General features: G+C 32.3%; 1 protein-coding gene across 1 annotated transcript in view; it reads left to right on the top strand.

Moving 5' to 3' along the window:
* LOC106463608 (N-acetylneuraminate lyase-like) overlaps positions 1 to 14,625 on the top strand; it is a 22,205-nt gene that overhangs the window by 5,730 nt on the left and 1,850 nt on the right. The window contains exons 5-10 of the mRNA XM_022391143.1: positions 453 to 510; positions 1,720 to 1,795; positions 2,324 to 2,416; positions 4,433 to 4,578; positions 4,784 to 4,915; positions 6,320 to 6,359. Of these exons, the coding sequence (XP_022246851.1) occupies positions 453 to 510; positions 1,720 to 1,795; positions 2,324 to 2,416; positions 4,433 to 4,578; positions 4,784 to 4,915; positions 6,320 to 6,359 (545 nt within the window). The remainder of the gene's footprint in view (positions 1 to 452; positions 511 to 1,719; positions 1,796 to 2,323; positions 2,417 to 4,432; positions 4,579 to 4,783; positions 4,916 to 6,319; positions 6,360 to 14,625) is intronic.

A 14,625-nucleotide genomic window follows, 5' to 3' on the forward strand; every position in this document is an offset into this window, starting at 1 on the left:
AAACCTGAATTCACCATTTAGTTGTAGATAAAAGTCATTCCTAGGAAGATTTGGCTACTTATATAGTGATTCCTCCTTAATAGCTCAGTAGAAAGTCTGAGGGCTTATAACAATAAAAATCTGGTTTCGATACCCGCTGTAAGAAGAGCACAGATTGCTCACTGTGTAGGTTTGTGCTTAAGAAGTAATAACAAACATAAAATTATTTTCCTGACTTGTTTCAGAATCTGTTTTTAAACCTATTTTTATATTTATGATGTCTAATAATATACAACATTAGTATCGTTATAAAGTTGGATAACTAATCTTGAATAATCTGTTTCATATTTCAGTATCTCAGCTGATATCAGTATGCTATCATATTCATATAGTTTATTAACATTATTCCAGATTTAGTTTTGTTTGAACTTAGTTTTACCCAGTATTGTAGCCGTACTCTGTATGTTCTTTAGATTGGACCTAATAGTTACGCAAGTTGGAGGTTGTAATATTAATGATGCAAAAGAACTGGTAAGTGTGTATGTGAATCATTTTATTAAAATTATTAAGTTGCTTGTAATGTTTAACGTCACTTGTGAAGGAAATGAATTACCTCGTACGTGCCATTCCAGAAAAGTTTTAGAATAGTCGAAGCAACATTTTGTACTTTTTGTAAAGTTATGAAACTATTTGTCTTCATAAGCAAAACGCTGCAGTAAATTGACAGAATTTAGGTGTTTGCCATAAAAATGTTTACTCTAAAACGAGTTTTGATAGCTGCCCTAATAATTAACCTAAGAATAGTCCAAATACTTGTTTTAATTAATCTAATTCTAATTCAACTTTAGATCATTGTCATGATAACTAATTCAAGGCTTAGAGATTTTACGATAAGTTTCTCAGAAAGCAGGGTTTAAGTAATTTCTACTATAATTTTGATTGACTTTTTGTTTGCAGATTCTACTATAACTTTCACTCTTAAGTAGTGTTTAAATAGTTTCAGTGTCAACTTCAACTCAAAACAATGTTTTTAAGTAATGTTTTTAAATATTTTCATTTCATATCTCAGCAAATTCTAAACATTGAATACATAGATGCTATAAAATGCCATTCATGTTTTATAATAAACATTGGTTGTAAGGTACAGATTTTTCAAAGTATGTTCATAATACTCGGGAAAAAGATGACGTACAGTACTAGTATTTATTTTAAACTTACACAATTTCAGAAAATAAATTCAAATTTCAACAATTGTGTGAAATGAATAAAAACAGTGTTTGTACGATTGGTGTTAAGTACACTGAAAAATGGAGTTTTTAATAATTAAATGCACAAATAAAACATTTATTACTTTGAAAGGGGAATGACTGAAATTTATTTCATAAATAAAATGGCTGTATTTTCCATATACATGTTTCTGTAATGTAGCATAAGTTATTGTTTCAGAAGTTTAATAAATTTAGCATGGGTTCGGTAAGAATACGTTAAAACTTAATTTTTTTAAACATATTCTTTGTTTTTAAAATTTATATATTTGGAAAAAATGTAAACGTGAATTTTCAATAAAAAACTTTCATTTATTTAATCATACGTGTTATGTATTCGTGAGGATAGCATCAGCAGTCTTAATAATAAATACGAATTTACTTTAAACAATAAACATTTGATAATTTCAGAGTTTTATTAGTAGGAACAAATCCTAATTAAACTAGTTGAAATTAACTTTTGTTGTATTTTAAGGCTAGACATGCTGAACAGCACGGAGCAACAGCTATTGCCTCTCTGCCACCTTTATATTACAAGCCAACTGAAAACAGTTCGTATTTACAGATTTATATTTTTCATGTTTTACTATAAGGTACTCTGTTTTTTTATATTAATTGATAAATGGTTATAAACCCTTGATAAATTTATTAAACATAATAAGCGCAACGTTTTGTACTTCAGGTCTTGTACAACGTAAAATTGTGATGATGTTTCAAGAAAAGTGCATGTACAACATAAGAGGTCGGAAAATAGTATACACCTCTTTCTTTATTATCATTAGTAATTTTAGACTACACATATGATTATGTTCGTAAAAGCAACAGCTGTGCATCATAATTTCTAACGTTTAAAGTTTAATTACTTTAAATTTTTCACGAAATAAATTGTAATACATTTGGCCTAAGATTTTGAATTAGATATCTCTTATGTTGTTTTTAACAATTAATTGAGAATACATGAAAGTAATGATAAATTGTTTCAAAGGTGTCTTAAAACTAATAACATTAATTTTTTTGATGTGATTAAAAATAATCTGGTATGTCATGACAGTTTACTTAACATTATGATATAATTGCAGGAGATTTGATTAGTTACCTTGCAGCTATTGCATCAGCGGCTCCAAATACACCCTTCCTTTACTACCATATACCGTCATACACTGGGATCAATGGTGAGACTTCAAAATCGCCGTTATAAATGAATAAAATTATTTTTAATTTAGAAGTTTCCGTCTGAAATTTTAAACTTGGATATTTCCTGCCTGTTAATGTCAGTACTGATTTGATTTTTAGATGAGTTACTTTGTGTAACATTTATTGTAAAAAAGAATGTTGAAACGCCATAACCGATTTCCTTGAAAACTGAAATAGAAAATCAGGCACGTTAATAACTAGGATAAATTCCAGACTAATAATTTGGTTAAGAACAAAAGTGAAACTAACTGGAAATTTTTTTCTCATTATCATCGTGTAAACTAAATTGCATCTTAATTACGTTGTATAGATTGTGTACGTTAAGTGTTTTATATTATATTTATTGAAATAGTTTGTTTGTTTGTTTTGAATTTCGCGCAAAGCTACACGAGGGCTATCTGCGCTAGCCGTCCCTAATTTAGCAGTGTAAGACTAGAGGGAAGGCAGCTAGTCATCACCACCCACCGCCAACTCTTGGGCTACTCACATTATAACGCCCCCACGGCTGAAAGAGCGAGCATGTTTGGTGGGACGGTGATACGAACCTGCGACCCTCAGATTGCGAGTCGAGCGTCCTAACCACCTGGCCATGCCGGGCCTATTGAAATAGTAAGGTTCGGTTAATATTTATCATTAGTATCAGTCAATGCTCATACGTGTTGATTACAACGAAGAAAAAAAGTCGACATAATTTTTATTAAGTATATTACGAAGTATTTCCATGACGTAAGACGTATTTAATTTATTCAACAATGAACAACACTTAGAGATCTCAACAGATCATGTACGATATAGCTAGAAAACTATTAAGTGAACTTTGCAGCCTTTCCTAAGTCTCAGTGATATAGAATACTTTCTTGTTAGGTCACAAGCTTCGTATATTACTTGTAGTATAGGCCAAACCATAAAATCGTGCCTGGAAACACATTAGTTAATGTATTAAATTCTTTACAGAACTGTGATTGCTTTATAAGGCGTGTGTATTAATAAGGTGTTTGGTAGTCGTCAACAAGTTTTGAATTCCGCTTGAAAACATTGAGGATTTTCATTTTCATACTTATTTTTTAAACAGACCCCATTTGATTGGGTTTCAAGGCTGATGTGGTTACGCTTGAATCTATCAACAGGAACGAGGTTATTCGGCTCCATGATTTAGTGATAGGAAACTGATTCCAGCTGTAATATACACATACACTTAAAAAAATGCTTTTAGCCGCAATAACTTTAGCATTCGTTTTTTCCTCACAATAATATGTCATAGTAAAGCCGCAGCTACTTTTTATTATGACAGTTACTAAATATTGTGAGATATACATAATAACAAAATCTCGTATATTATTTTCTTTAATATCTGACTTTCTATGTAATTATTTTGTAGCATAAGAATCTTTTTTTCTTCCACTCTAGAACTATTTTGGATGATTTTAGGCGATATTAAGAGATTCCCATAAAAAAATATTCAGATTTTTCATTCGTTATCTCAAATTACTTAATTTGCAAACATATTCCCTTGTCAATTACATTAAAAATCATATAAAACATAGACTTTATCTTGTAGTAAAGTCCTAGTATTTGCATGTTATCATAGTGGAAATTTCTTACACCTGATAATTATAGAGGATTAATTCAGTGACATAGCGGTATGTCTGCGAACTTACAACGCTAGAAACCGCGTTTCGATACCCGTGGTGGGCATAGTACAGATAGGCCATGATGTATCTTTGTGCTTAGCTACAAACAAAACAAACCATTGGTTCTGCGGAATTTTGTCGTTTCATTTTTTCGAAAGTTGTTATTATTTCTGGAAAGTATATAGTGTTCGACTGATTAATGATTGCTTTAACTACTGACTCTGCTATTCATTTTTAAATAAAACTTTACATTAGTTAGAGTTCTGTTTTTCATTATGTTTTTTATTTAATTATCATAGAAGTAATATTTAAATACATGGTTATGAACTTACAAAAAATGTTTTCCTACGTTTTATTTTTCAGTTAAACTTGACCAGTTCTTGTGTGAGGCAAAACTTCGCATTCCTACGCTATGTGGCGCTAAATATACGTCTACAGATCTTCGAGATTTATTTTTATGCCAGCAGCTGGAAGGCAAACCTTTCAAGCTTTTCCTTGGAGCAGATGAAGTAACGCACCTATTCATCTTCTTAACAAATACAAAAAAAAAAAAAAACATTTTTAATATCGATTTACGCATCAACAATTTTTATGTAATTCATATGTAAAAGTTCATATCATTTATTTTGATAAAACTAGAAATATGCAGAATTATTATAGAAGAATTTCTGATGGCTTTATTAATGGATCAATATATATTTTAATCCTCAAAAGATTATGCTTGCTGCCTTGCCTCTTGGTGTGACGGCTGCCATTGGCGCCACGTACAATTTTATGGCCCCATTATCGCACAAAGTGATTCAAGCCTACAAAACTTGTGACTTTTCTGAGGCTCGCCAGGAACAGGTACAGTATTTGTTTTATATATCGCGCAAAGCTACCCGAGGGTTATCAGCGCTAGCTGTCCTTAATTTTGAAGTGATAGACCAGAGGGGGGGGGGGGTTGACGGTCACGTTATAATTCCCCATGGCTGAAATGGCAAGCGTGTTCGGTGATGGGATTCGATCCCACGACCCCGAGATTGCGGATCGAGTGCTCACCAAGCCATGCTAGACTCTCAGGTAAAGTATATAAACGTTAAGGAGTAATAAGTTCTATTTAAAAAATATATATGTTATTGTACTAAATAAATGGCTTTAATTTTCTACAATAAAATTATATTGAACAGAATAAACGATGACCTAATGGGATTTTACCTCCTAACTCTCTACTTACTACTATCTCTTCAAAATCAGAAGAAACAAATTCTACAGTAGTAACAATCCTATGACAAAATACCAAATTTCGATCTAATTTATTATCTTGCGTGATTTTCCATTAATTTTTGGAGGAGTAAAACTGTCTTGAGAATAGCAATGACATCGACAAGCAAGTCAGTGAGTTTTAAGAGACTAATACATATATATATATTTATTTATTTTTTGGAGGGTGAAATTCTATGAGGGCAGGTAAAATCTTCAGAATATTGCCAACTAAGATACAAGAGTGACGGCATAGTGTTGAAAAATATTACTTGATTGAGTTATTTTCTTTGTTTGAATTTTTTACTTTTACGAATGGGGTGGGTATGGTTAAGTAGTTAGCATGCCAGACTAGATTCATGACCTGGCACCACCAAAGAAAAAAATCTTGATCAGCACTTTGGGACTGTTAGTGCGTTATAAGATACAGTCAAAAACTACTATTCTATTAGAGTAGCCCAAAAGTTGACAGTGGGTACTGTTGATCAGCTGCCTTCCCTCTAGCCTGTCAGTTCAAAGCTACACTGTATGGGTAGACAGTGTAGATAACCCAGTTTTGCGCGAATGTCACAAACACACTAAACTTATAAGAATAAACATTTCAGTGATCATCAAGTAATTCCTTGTAAAGTAGCGAAATTAAACATTTTCGTTCAGATAATGAACGCAATAATTGGTTAAGTACAATTTCTCGTAGTGTTTAGTGATCAAAAAGTGTTTTTTATTGTTTTTTCTTCCTTAATCCGTTTCTTTGAGGCAGACTTTCATGATATAAAAAATAAATGACAACAGTTTTTCTGGTAAAAAAAACGCTGTATCAACTGTACTTTAAACACATTTGCAACAGATGTTTTGGAAAAATATCTTCCCAGTTTTGCTACTGTTTTAATTTTAGTTATAAGAAAATAGAACTTGTTAATTTTTTAATGAAAAGATTTGTTTTCATCCTGTATTATATATTTCAAACACTTCAATTAAGTAGTTTGTAAAACTGTCTTTTTTCCATAGGGTCGGATACTTAAAGTGGTTGAAGTGATACTAAAACAAGGTAAGTTTCATGTACAATGGGTTAAAGTTCATCATTATTTCACATGCACAGTTTTAAAATTATTAAGAACTAGCTGGAGTACCCGTCCCCTGGACGGAAATTATGGAAATTATTGATTAATGAAAGGTTATCTTAGTACATGAAAAGTTGCTTCTCCTATAGGTAATTATAAAAAATGACAGTAAAAACTACAAAACACAAAATGTAAAACCGCAAATGTGTATGTATCTCCGCATGAACCCAACAAACCTTCATGTAAAATTTGGTGAAGATTCATGAACAGGGGGCAAAGTAGTGGTAACAAAAATCGCAAAATGCAAAACTGAAAATTTGTATGTTCCCCCGGATGGACCGAATGAACCTCCATACCAGTTTTGGTGAAGATCCATTAACACCCTGCGAAGTAGTTACATAGACATACAACAGACAGTACTATTATACTTATATATATTAGGGCACTAAGTTCCACAAGCTAGATGATTACCTTTTTTTTTTTAGGAAAGTCTGTCTCAGTATTTTCGAAAATGAAAAGAAATATGCATTTCATGGATGTCCAAATAATCACATTCTGCATAAGCGATAATTTTGAATAATTTAAGTTTGCACATAATGTTAATTATCGTAGAAGGAATAAAGAAGCAATAACATAGATATAGTTTGCAAAAAATGAGAAAATTATATGAATTAGAAAAAATTAACATGCTATCAAACAACTTTTATGAAAATCATTGTTTAAAAAAATGCTTTTCTTTTTTTTTTGAATATGTACTATTAGAAATAATTAAGGAAATGCACAGGTTATACAGGAGTTACAAGAATTAGTAACTGCAGCTAAAGGGTACATACAATACTTTGTTATAGCAAACGCAAAATAAAAATGAATAGTTTTACAATGCATTATAACTTTTATTTGCTTTAAACAGAATATGTTTGTAGTTAAACACAAAGCTACACAATGGAGTATCTGTGTTGTACCCACCAGGGGTATCAAAACACGTTACTTTTATCGTTATAAGCCTTCAGATTTACCGCCGTGCCACTAGGGGCTGCTTGCTTTAAACAGAGCAGTACACGGTTTTCATAAAACCGTAAGTTTAGCAGTGGGTGGTAGAGATTTATTTTTCGAAATGTCCTGTATTTTCCACAATTCAGTAAAATGATTTGACTGCTGTTTGACTTACCAGTCATACTTACAACACATACAACCTTAATAATATTTATACTAGGACACGTGCAGACCAAGCAATGACTGTGAGTAGTGTTCCAACAATATTTTTTCTTTCATGGTATTCTTTCACAACATTTTCTATATATTTGGGTTAAGTGTTTTGATGATACTTGTTCCTAAGGGAATGACATGATGGATAAAAATTTCCTTCTACCTATCAACAGTCAGAGTGCCATCAGTTTTGTGTAATTCTCCAATATTGGCTTCTATACATTGACTGTGACACCAATCTCTTCTTTGCCATCGAATAAACTGTCATTGATTGTTGACAACCAATTTAAATTTGGATTAATCTTTAAAAATATCTCACCTTTACCTTTGGTCATCCTATTGTTTGAAGTCTAATGTGTATTTCAGCCTTTTGGTTTTATTATAGTAGTTATCCCGATATATTAGGCACCGTGCGCTAATTGGCTGCCATGGGGGGTAGAGATGAAGATGTCATAATTTCATGAAGCGGCATCAGAGAGCGTGTTGCTACGGGAGAAGTGACATCATACTAAGTGTTGCTCACCAGAGGGCGTGTTGCTAGGGGAGGGGGTGACATCATAGTTGGATATTATAGAGCCTATTACTGTAAGTGGACAATGTTACTAGGGTTCTATTAGTGAGTAGTGGCACTAAGGTTCTATAGGCGGACATTGGTACTAGGCATATTGTGTGTGTTTTACAAATGCAGATGGTGTTTCTGTAGGTGGACAGTGTTATTATACTTCTGTAGGAATGCATACAGATTTCAAGGTGTCTCAACTTATGTTTATAGTTTTCATTTATATATTTAATTGTATAACATGTGTTTTACAAAGGTGGATGGTCTTTCTAGCTTTATTGTGTTACTATACTTCCATAGGACTGCATACAGGTTTCAACTCGTATCAACTTATGTTTATAGTTTCCATTTATATATTTAACTGACATGTGTTTTAGAAAGACAGAGATTGTTACTAGTCAGTCGGTGTTACTAAGATTAGTACTGCTACAGAAGATGGTGTTTCTATAAACAGATAGTTCAGTAGGATGATGAGCTCGTCGTAGGGCATTTCAATGTATCTGAAAATGTGATTAAATCATGAATGTCTAGATTTAATTATATGTCATAAAAAGTTACAAGAAAAACCATTATTTTAACGAGACAATTATTATCACTTTGTTACATATGTTAGTTTTTATCACACACACTATCTGAATTTATCCATTAGTTGAATGAGGCAATTATTATGGTCAATAATTTACTTTACATACTTTTGCAATTATCTGTTCTGAAAGATTTATCATACATAATGTATTGTTTTTATAAATATCGAACGAGACAGATAGTATAGCAGATCATGTTAATTATCAACTTAGGATGCACTTAGTGTACTGATTACAGTTTTTGCTTCTAAATAAAATTTGTATGAGTTAATTTTTACATTTTTTGATGTTTTATATGTAAAACACTTCTTGTTAATTAATTTCTATAATCAATATATTGTCTATCATCTAATCATCCTGAAAAGGATGCTTATTTAAATCTCTAAATAATATACAATAATTCAAAAATAAAATAATTTCATGTTTAGCTTCATAAGTTTATTTGCTCCACTAAAGTTTAAAGGATCTACATAAATAGTTATTTATCTATTTATCTTTCTGTAGATATTTTCCCAAATCTTTGTCTAGAGCATGTTTCTTGATGATTAAAACTATGCATATAGGCTCGATAAGTAATGTTCTTACCATTTCGAAAATCGAACACTTAATATGGATAGTTTGCTCTTTCAACCTATTGCTGATGCGTCCCAGCTGATGGCAAGTAGAGAAAGCTTGTCCCTTGTTGAAGACCAAGCGATTTGTTCGCCTAAGGCTAAAACAAGTAATGCTTTCATTTCTATGGAACTAACAGAGAAACCAGAAATTGTATTTCTGTATTTTTCAAAACATTGCTTTATGTACCCTGACATTTAAACTTAGTAATTTACCAAAGTATCAAATACATTTTTCAGATATGAACACAGCTTATAACCTCAAATTACACTACTATACTATAAATATCTGAGCTTATAAAATACTAAATTAGCTTTCCTACAAATTTTTCTTCTTATGTTCGTATTACTATTTTAGTTAGTGTATATATTTTTTCATTTGTGTAACATTTTGTGAAAACAAACACTGAATTTATCATGAGAATTCCTACTAAAGTCACGTCACTACATAAATTAACGAATAAAGAATTAAATACAAATTAAATTAGTAAAATTTCAGTTTGTAGGCTTAGAAAAACTAGCTTATCAACTATTTCAAAACAGATATTTTCCTCAAATAGATTTTGAAACAATGTTTCGGTAATATGAAATGTATTAGTTTTCACTTACACTTTATAGAAAGATCAAATATATATTAATCGTCAGTTGCAAATCAGTGTTCTGTGATTTTCTATGTTTCATCATAGCCCAATATGCTATCATTGATATATGGGAGTAAATTTACAGACTTAACAAGTATCACACATACTGAAACATTTATTAACAAAACTTCAAGATAGGTTAATATACCATTTCTGTAAACATCTTAGTTTATAAAATACTAGAAGAGCTTTCATACAACTTTTGTACATTATGTCCATATTACTAACTGTTCATTTCAGTTCAGTATGTAAGATATTTTAATATAGTTTATAAACGAAAAAGTCGATGTAAAATTCTTGTATTTTCACTGAGTTCATCATTTTACATTGTTATTGTAATGATAAATTTTAAATGTATTGGATTTATAAAATCTAAGCTATATAAAAGCCAGAATGCATTTATCCAGATAGAATAATTAGATTACTGTTTGCCGATTATGAAAGTACGAAGTGCGTTTGGCGGCACCGCGTTTTGAATCCAAGACCCTCAGAATCCCAGTCCGATTCGCTAACCGCTAGGTTACGTCTCAGGTCGTTCTTTCATTTAGAAACTGTTATGTGAAAGTTTGGCAAATCCCGTATGAGTTTGTTCCACAAATAAATATCTAACGTATATAAAAGCCAGTGTGTATCACTTTACGCTCGATTTCTCGAAGTAGGAGGATTCATAAAAGCCAAAGTGCATTTACCGAGATAGAATAGTTCGATAATTGTCACCCCATTACGATTTTAGTGTCGGGGAAGCAGCCTTATACGTGTGGTAAATGTTGGTATAATAAGCCTAAAATAAAGACGTAGTGTAGGATCACCTAACCTAGAGCCAAGTGCATAAAATTTATAATGAAAGTAAAAATATCAATTTAGTTTTAAACCTAAATCGTTTTTGAATTAAGCTATTTCCCGTTATATCATCAACGTTTAAAAAAACAAAAACAAACTTCTTTAATCAACGAAAACTTTAAATTAAGAGGTCAAATATTTTTCCAGTTTTCTTATCTATATATTTAATTTTATACTTTCGGTACATAGACTAACAACAATTTTAGGTTATACTTTTGTTACTAAGCAACATGCCATAAAAGCCATTGTTGCAACTTAGTGTTACCAAAATGCACTGGCCTTTCTATACATTAGAAGTTGTTAATCTAACTGATCTTTACCAATACGAATATGCCACGAATTCATTTCGTGAATGATCTTAATTTTGATTGGCTCACAAAGGAATTTATTGACATTTGATTGCCTCGACTGCACCTTTCTGTCTCTTTATTGGTCAAGCTTGATTTCGCCAAATTTATTTATTTCAGTTAGCTATGAAATGTGAGGTTAGGGTATACTATGAGGTAGGGATGGTAGTACTTACCCAGTCATTTTAGACGGGCTGTACGCTAGTGTAAAATAATAATAATTAAAGGTCACTTTAAGATTGATTGTCAACCCTTTTTTTAGTTATAAACTGTTCACTGTGAAAAATGTATTTGATCTTTAGTGAACTAATAAGTTTGTTAGTGTACGTAGAGAGAAGTTTTGAAAGATACGGGCATATTATTTTTGGTTTGTCTGTCAATTTTATAGAAACGAAAACATTACTTGTTTTAGCCTTAGGTGAACATATCACTTGGTCTTCCACAAGGGTCAAGCTTACTCAACGTGTCATCAGCTGGGATGCATCAGCAACAGGTTGAAAGAGCAAATTATCTGTAGTAAACGATTGTTGTTCGAAATGGTAAGAATATTACTTATCGAGCCTATATGCATAAAATTTCAATCAGCAAGAAAGAAGCTCCAGACAGATTTGTGAAAATATGTACAAATAGGTAAATATTTAAATTATTGTATACTATTTAGAGATTTAAATAAGCATTTTTTTTCTGGGCAATTAGATGTTAGACAATATATTGAATATAGAAATGGGTTAACATCAAATGTTTTACATATAAAACGTCAGGAAATGCAAAACGTATGTCATTCAAATTTAATATAGTAGTGAAAACTATAACCAGTACGTTAAATGCGTACTATATCTATACTTAACACGATCTGCTGTAATACCTATCTTATTCAATATTTATAAACATGATACATTTTGTATGATAAAATGATTCAGGACAGAAAGTTGTAAATTGTTGCGTCATCGAGATCATGTAATTCTCACGCCCTCTACTTTCTAGAACTATCCTGTACTTTGGCGAATGCTCTAGTATTTACTAGGTATAGGGTAGACTGGTATATAAATAAGAGACGTAACAAAATGTATGAAAAGTTAAATTATTGATAGTTGCCTTATTCAATTAATGGATAAATTCAGATTGTATTTGTCATAAAAACTAACATATGTAACAGTGTTATAATAGTTTCGTTAAAATAATGTTTTTTTACTTTAGCTTTTTATGATATGATTAAATCCACACATTGACGTAATCACATGTTCAGACACGTTGAGACACCCTATGATGAGATCGCCACCCCATTGAACTATCCATTTATAGCAACACCATCTGCCTTTGTATAACACAAGGATGTCAGTTAAATATATAAATAAAAACTGTAAACATAAGTTGAGACGAGTTGAAATCTGTATGCTGTTCTATTTGCCTATAGAAACACTGCCTTTATAAAACACACACAATATGTCTAGTAACACTGTAATCCTATAGTAACAGGCCCTCTCTTATCGAATTATGGTGTCACCCCTTCCCCTAGCAACACACCCTCTGGTGAGTAACACTAAGTATGATGTCATCCCTCACCAGAAATGCGCTCTCTGGTGCCACTTCACTAAACTATGACGTAATCTTCTCTACCCCTCCTTTCTGAGGCAGCCAATCAGCGCAGTGTCTAGGGTATTACCTTAACTACTAATTTTTTTAAAGCAGTGATTTTTAATCAATTACATATCCATTGAAGCCTCTTCATGTTAATGTGTATCTTTGTTTCTAGTGGTAACATTCACATTTCTACTTACGTCTGGGTTATTGACCAAATCTATATTGGATTTGTGTATCACATATGAGCATACTCATAAGATCATTCCCGAAGAGCTTGGTCGTTTTGCGGCCCGGAATGGCCAGGTAGTTAGAGCGCTTGACTCACAATCTGAGGATCGCCGGTTCGAATCCCCCCCCCCCAAACATGCTCGCCTTTTCAGCCATAGGGGCATTATAATGTGACAGTGAATCCAACTATTCGTTGGTAAAAGAGTAGCCCAAGAGTTGGCCGTGGGTGGTGATGGCTAGCTGCCTTCTCTCTAGCCTTTTACTGCTAAATTAAGGACAGCTACGTCAGATAGCCCTCGTATAGCTTTGCGCGAAATTCAAACCAAACTGATGGTCGTTTTGCCTTGACTGATTCTGTTTATCAACATGTACTCCCTTTAGAGTTTCTAAACGCTTCCAGCCTGGCATGGCCTGATGGTTAGGGCGTTAGACTCACAAAATGCAGGCTGGGATTTAGACGAATATGCTCGTCCTTTCTGCCATGGGACACTGTAATATTACGATCAATCCCACTATTTGTTGGTAAAAAAGTGTTATTGTTAGATGATGTTGACTAGCTGCTTTCCTTCTATCACCCTCAACATGTGACATAGAGTAGCCCTCATCTGCCAAAAAAACCTTGATTTATACACAATTGTACTTGTAATTACGGGTTTAATCACCACATTACTGCTTCTGGAATAATGAGTGCCTCTACTTTATGGGTATTACGCTCATGTGGTACTGTCTGATTGGTTAGATGACAGCAGTCACATATAAACTATTAACACGTGACTACTCCGGTGCAGCTTATTATCATGCAATAGAGGGGGAAACCATCTAACAATATTTCCATTGTATAACCAGTTTTATTCACTGTTTCTACAATTATTGCTATCACTAAATATTTTTAATAAGTGTCGTAATTTTGTTTATTATCAAACTTCGTTTTCCTTCGAACACATGGATTGCTAATTTCCGTTATGAGTTTATAAGTAATAACAAGGACTGGCAAAGGCAAATTGTTTTCTTTTTTTGGATTAAAATCTCATGACAGACATCACAGTTTTGGTTTATAGCGCCCATAATCTTTAGTTCTTAATTTCTCATTTAATTTCATGCAATTACAACTGCCATGTGAATCAAACTGTTTAATTCGATTCCTCGTGGTGGATACAGCAGATAGCCAATCGTAGCTTTGCTCTAAAAGAAACAAACAATACTCTACAGACAATGATTAAAAAAACAACAACTTTTATTTCAGCCAACATTTCACTGTTGCGACATCATCAGGGCTAGTGATACAATAACTGTTTATACTAATCAGTCCTGATGAAGGTGCAATGGCGAGACGTTAGAAGAAATAATAATTTTTAATTATTATCTGGAGAGAGGTAGTTTTTCTAACTTTGTTGCCAAAAACTATTTGAATAAGTTTTTAAACAATTACTATTTACCTATGTAAAAATACAACAAAATATATAATTTGACATTATTGTGAATACATTGTTATAAATGCAATTCTTTACTTAAATGTATATTATGAAACGCCCTTGTTAAGCGTAATGACGACCATAGCAGGGCGGTAGAAACATCGTTCAAATAAGAATTAATTTTACGTCAATGATGCAAGTAGTCAGTGGTGGGATTCAGCCGGTTCGTGCGAACCTGTCTAGA

This window comes from Limulus polyphemus, unplaced genomic scaffold (genome assembly GCF_000517525.1).
Source record: "Limulus polyphemus unplaced genomic scaffold, Limulus_polyphemus-2.1.2 Scaffold1445, whole genome shotgun sequence".
Taxonomy (NCBI): Eukaryota; Metazoa; Arthropoda; class Merostomata; order Xiphosura; family Limulidae; genus Limulus; species Limulus polyphemus.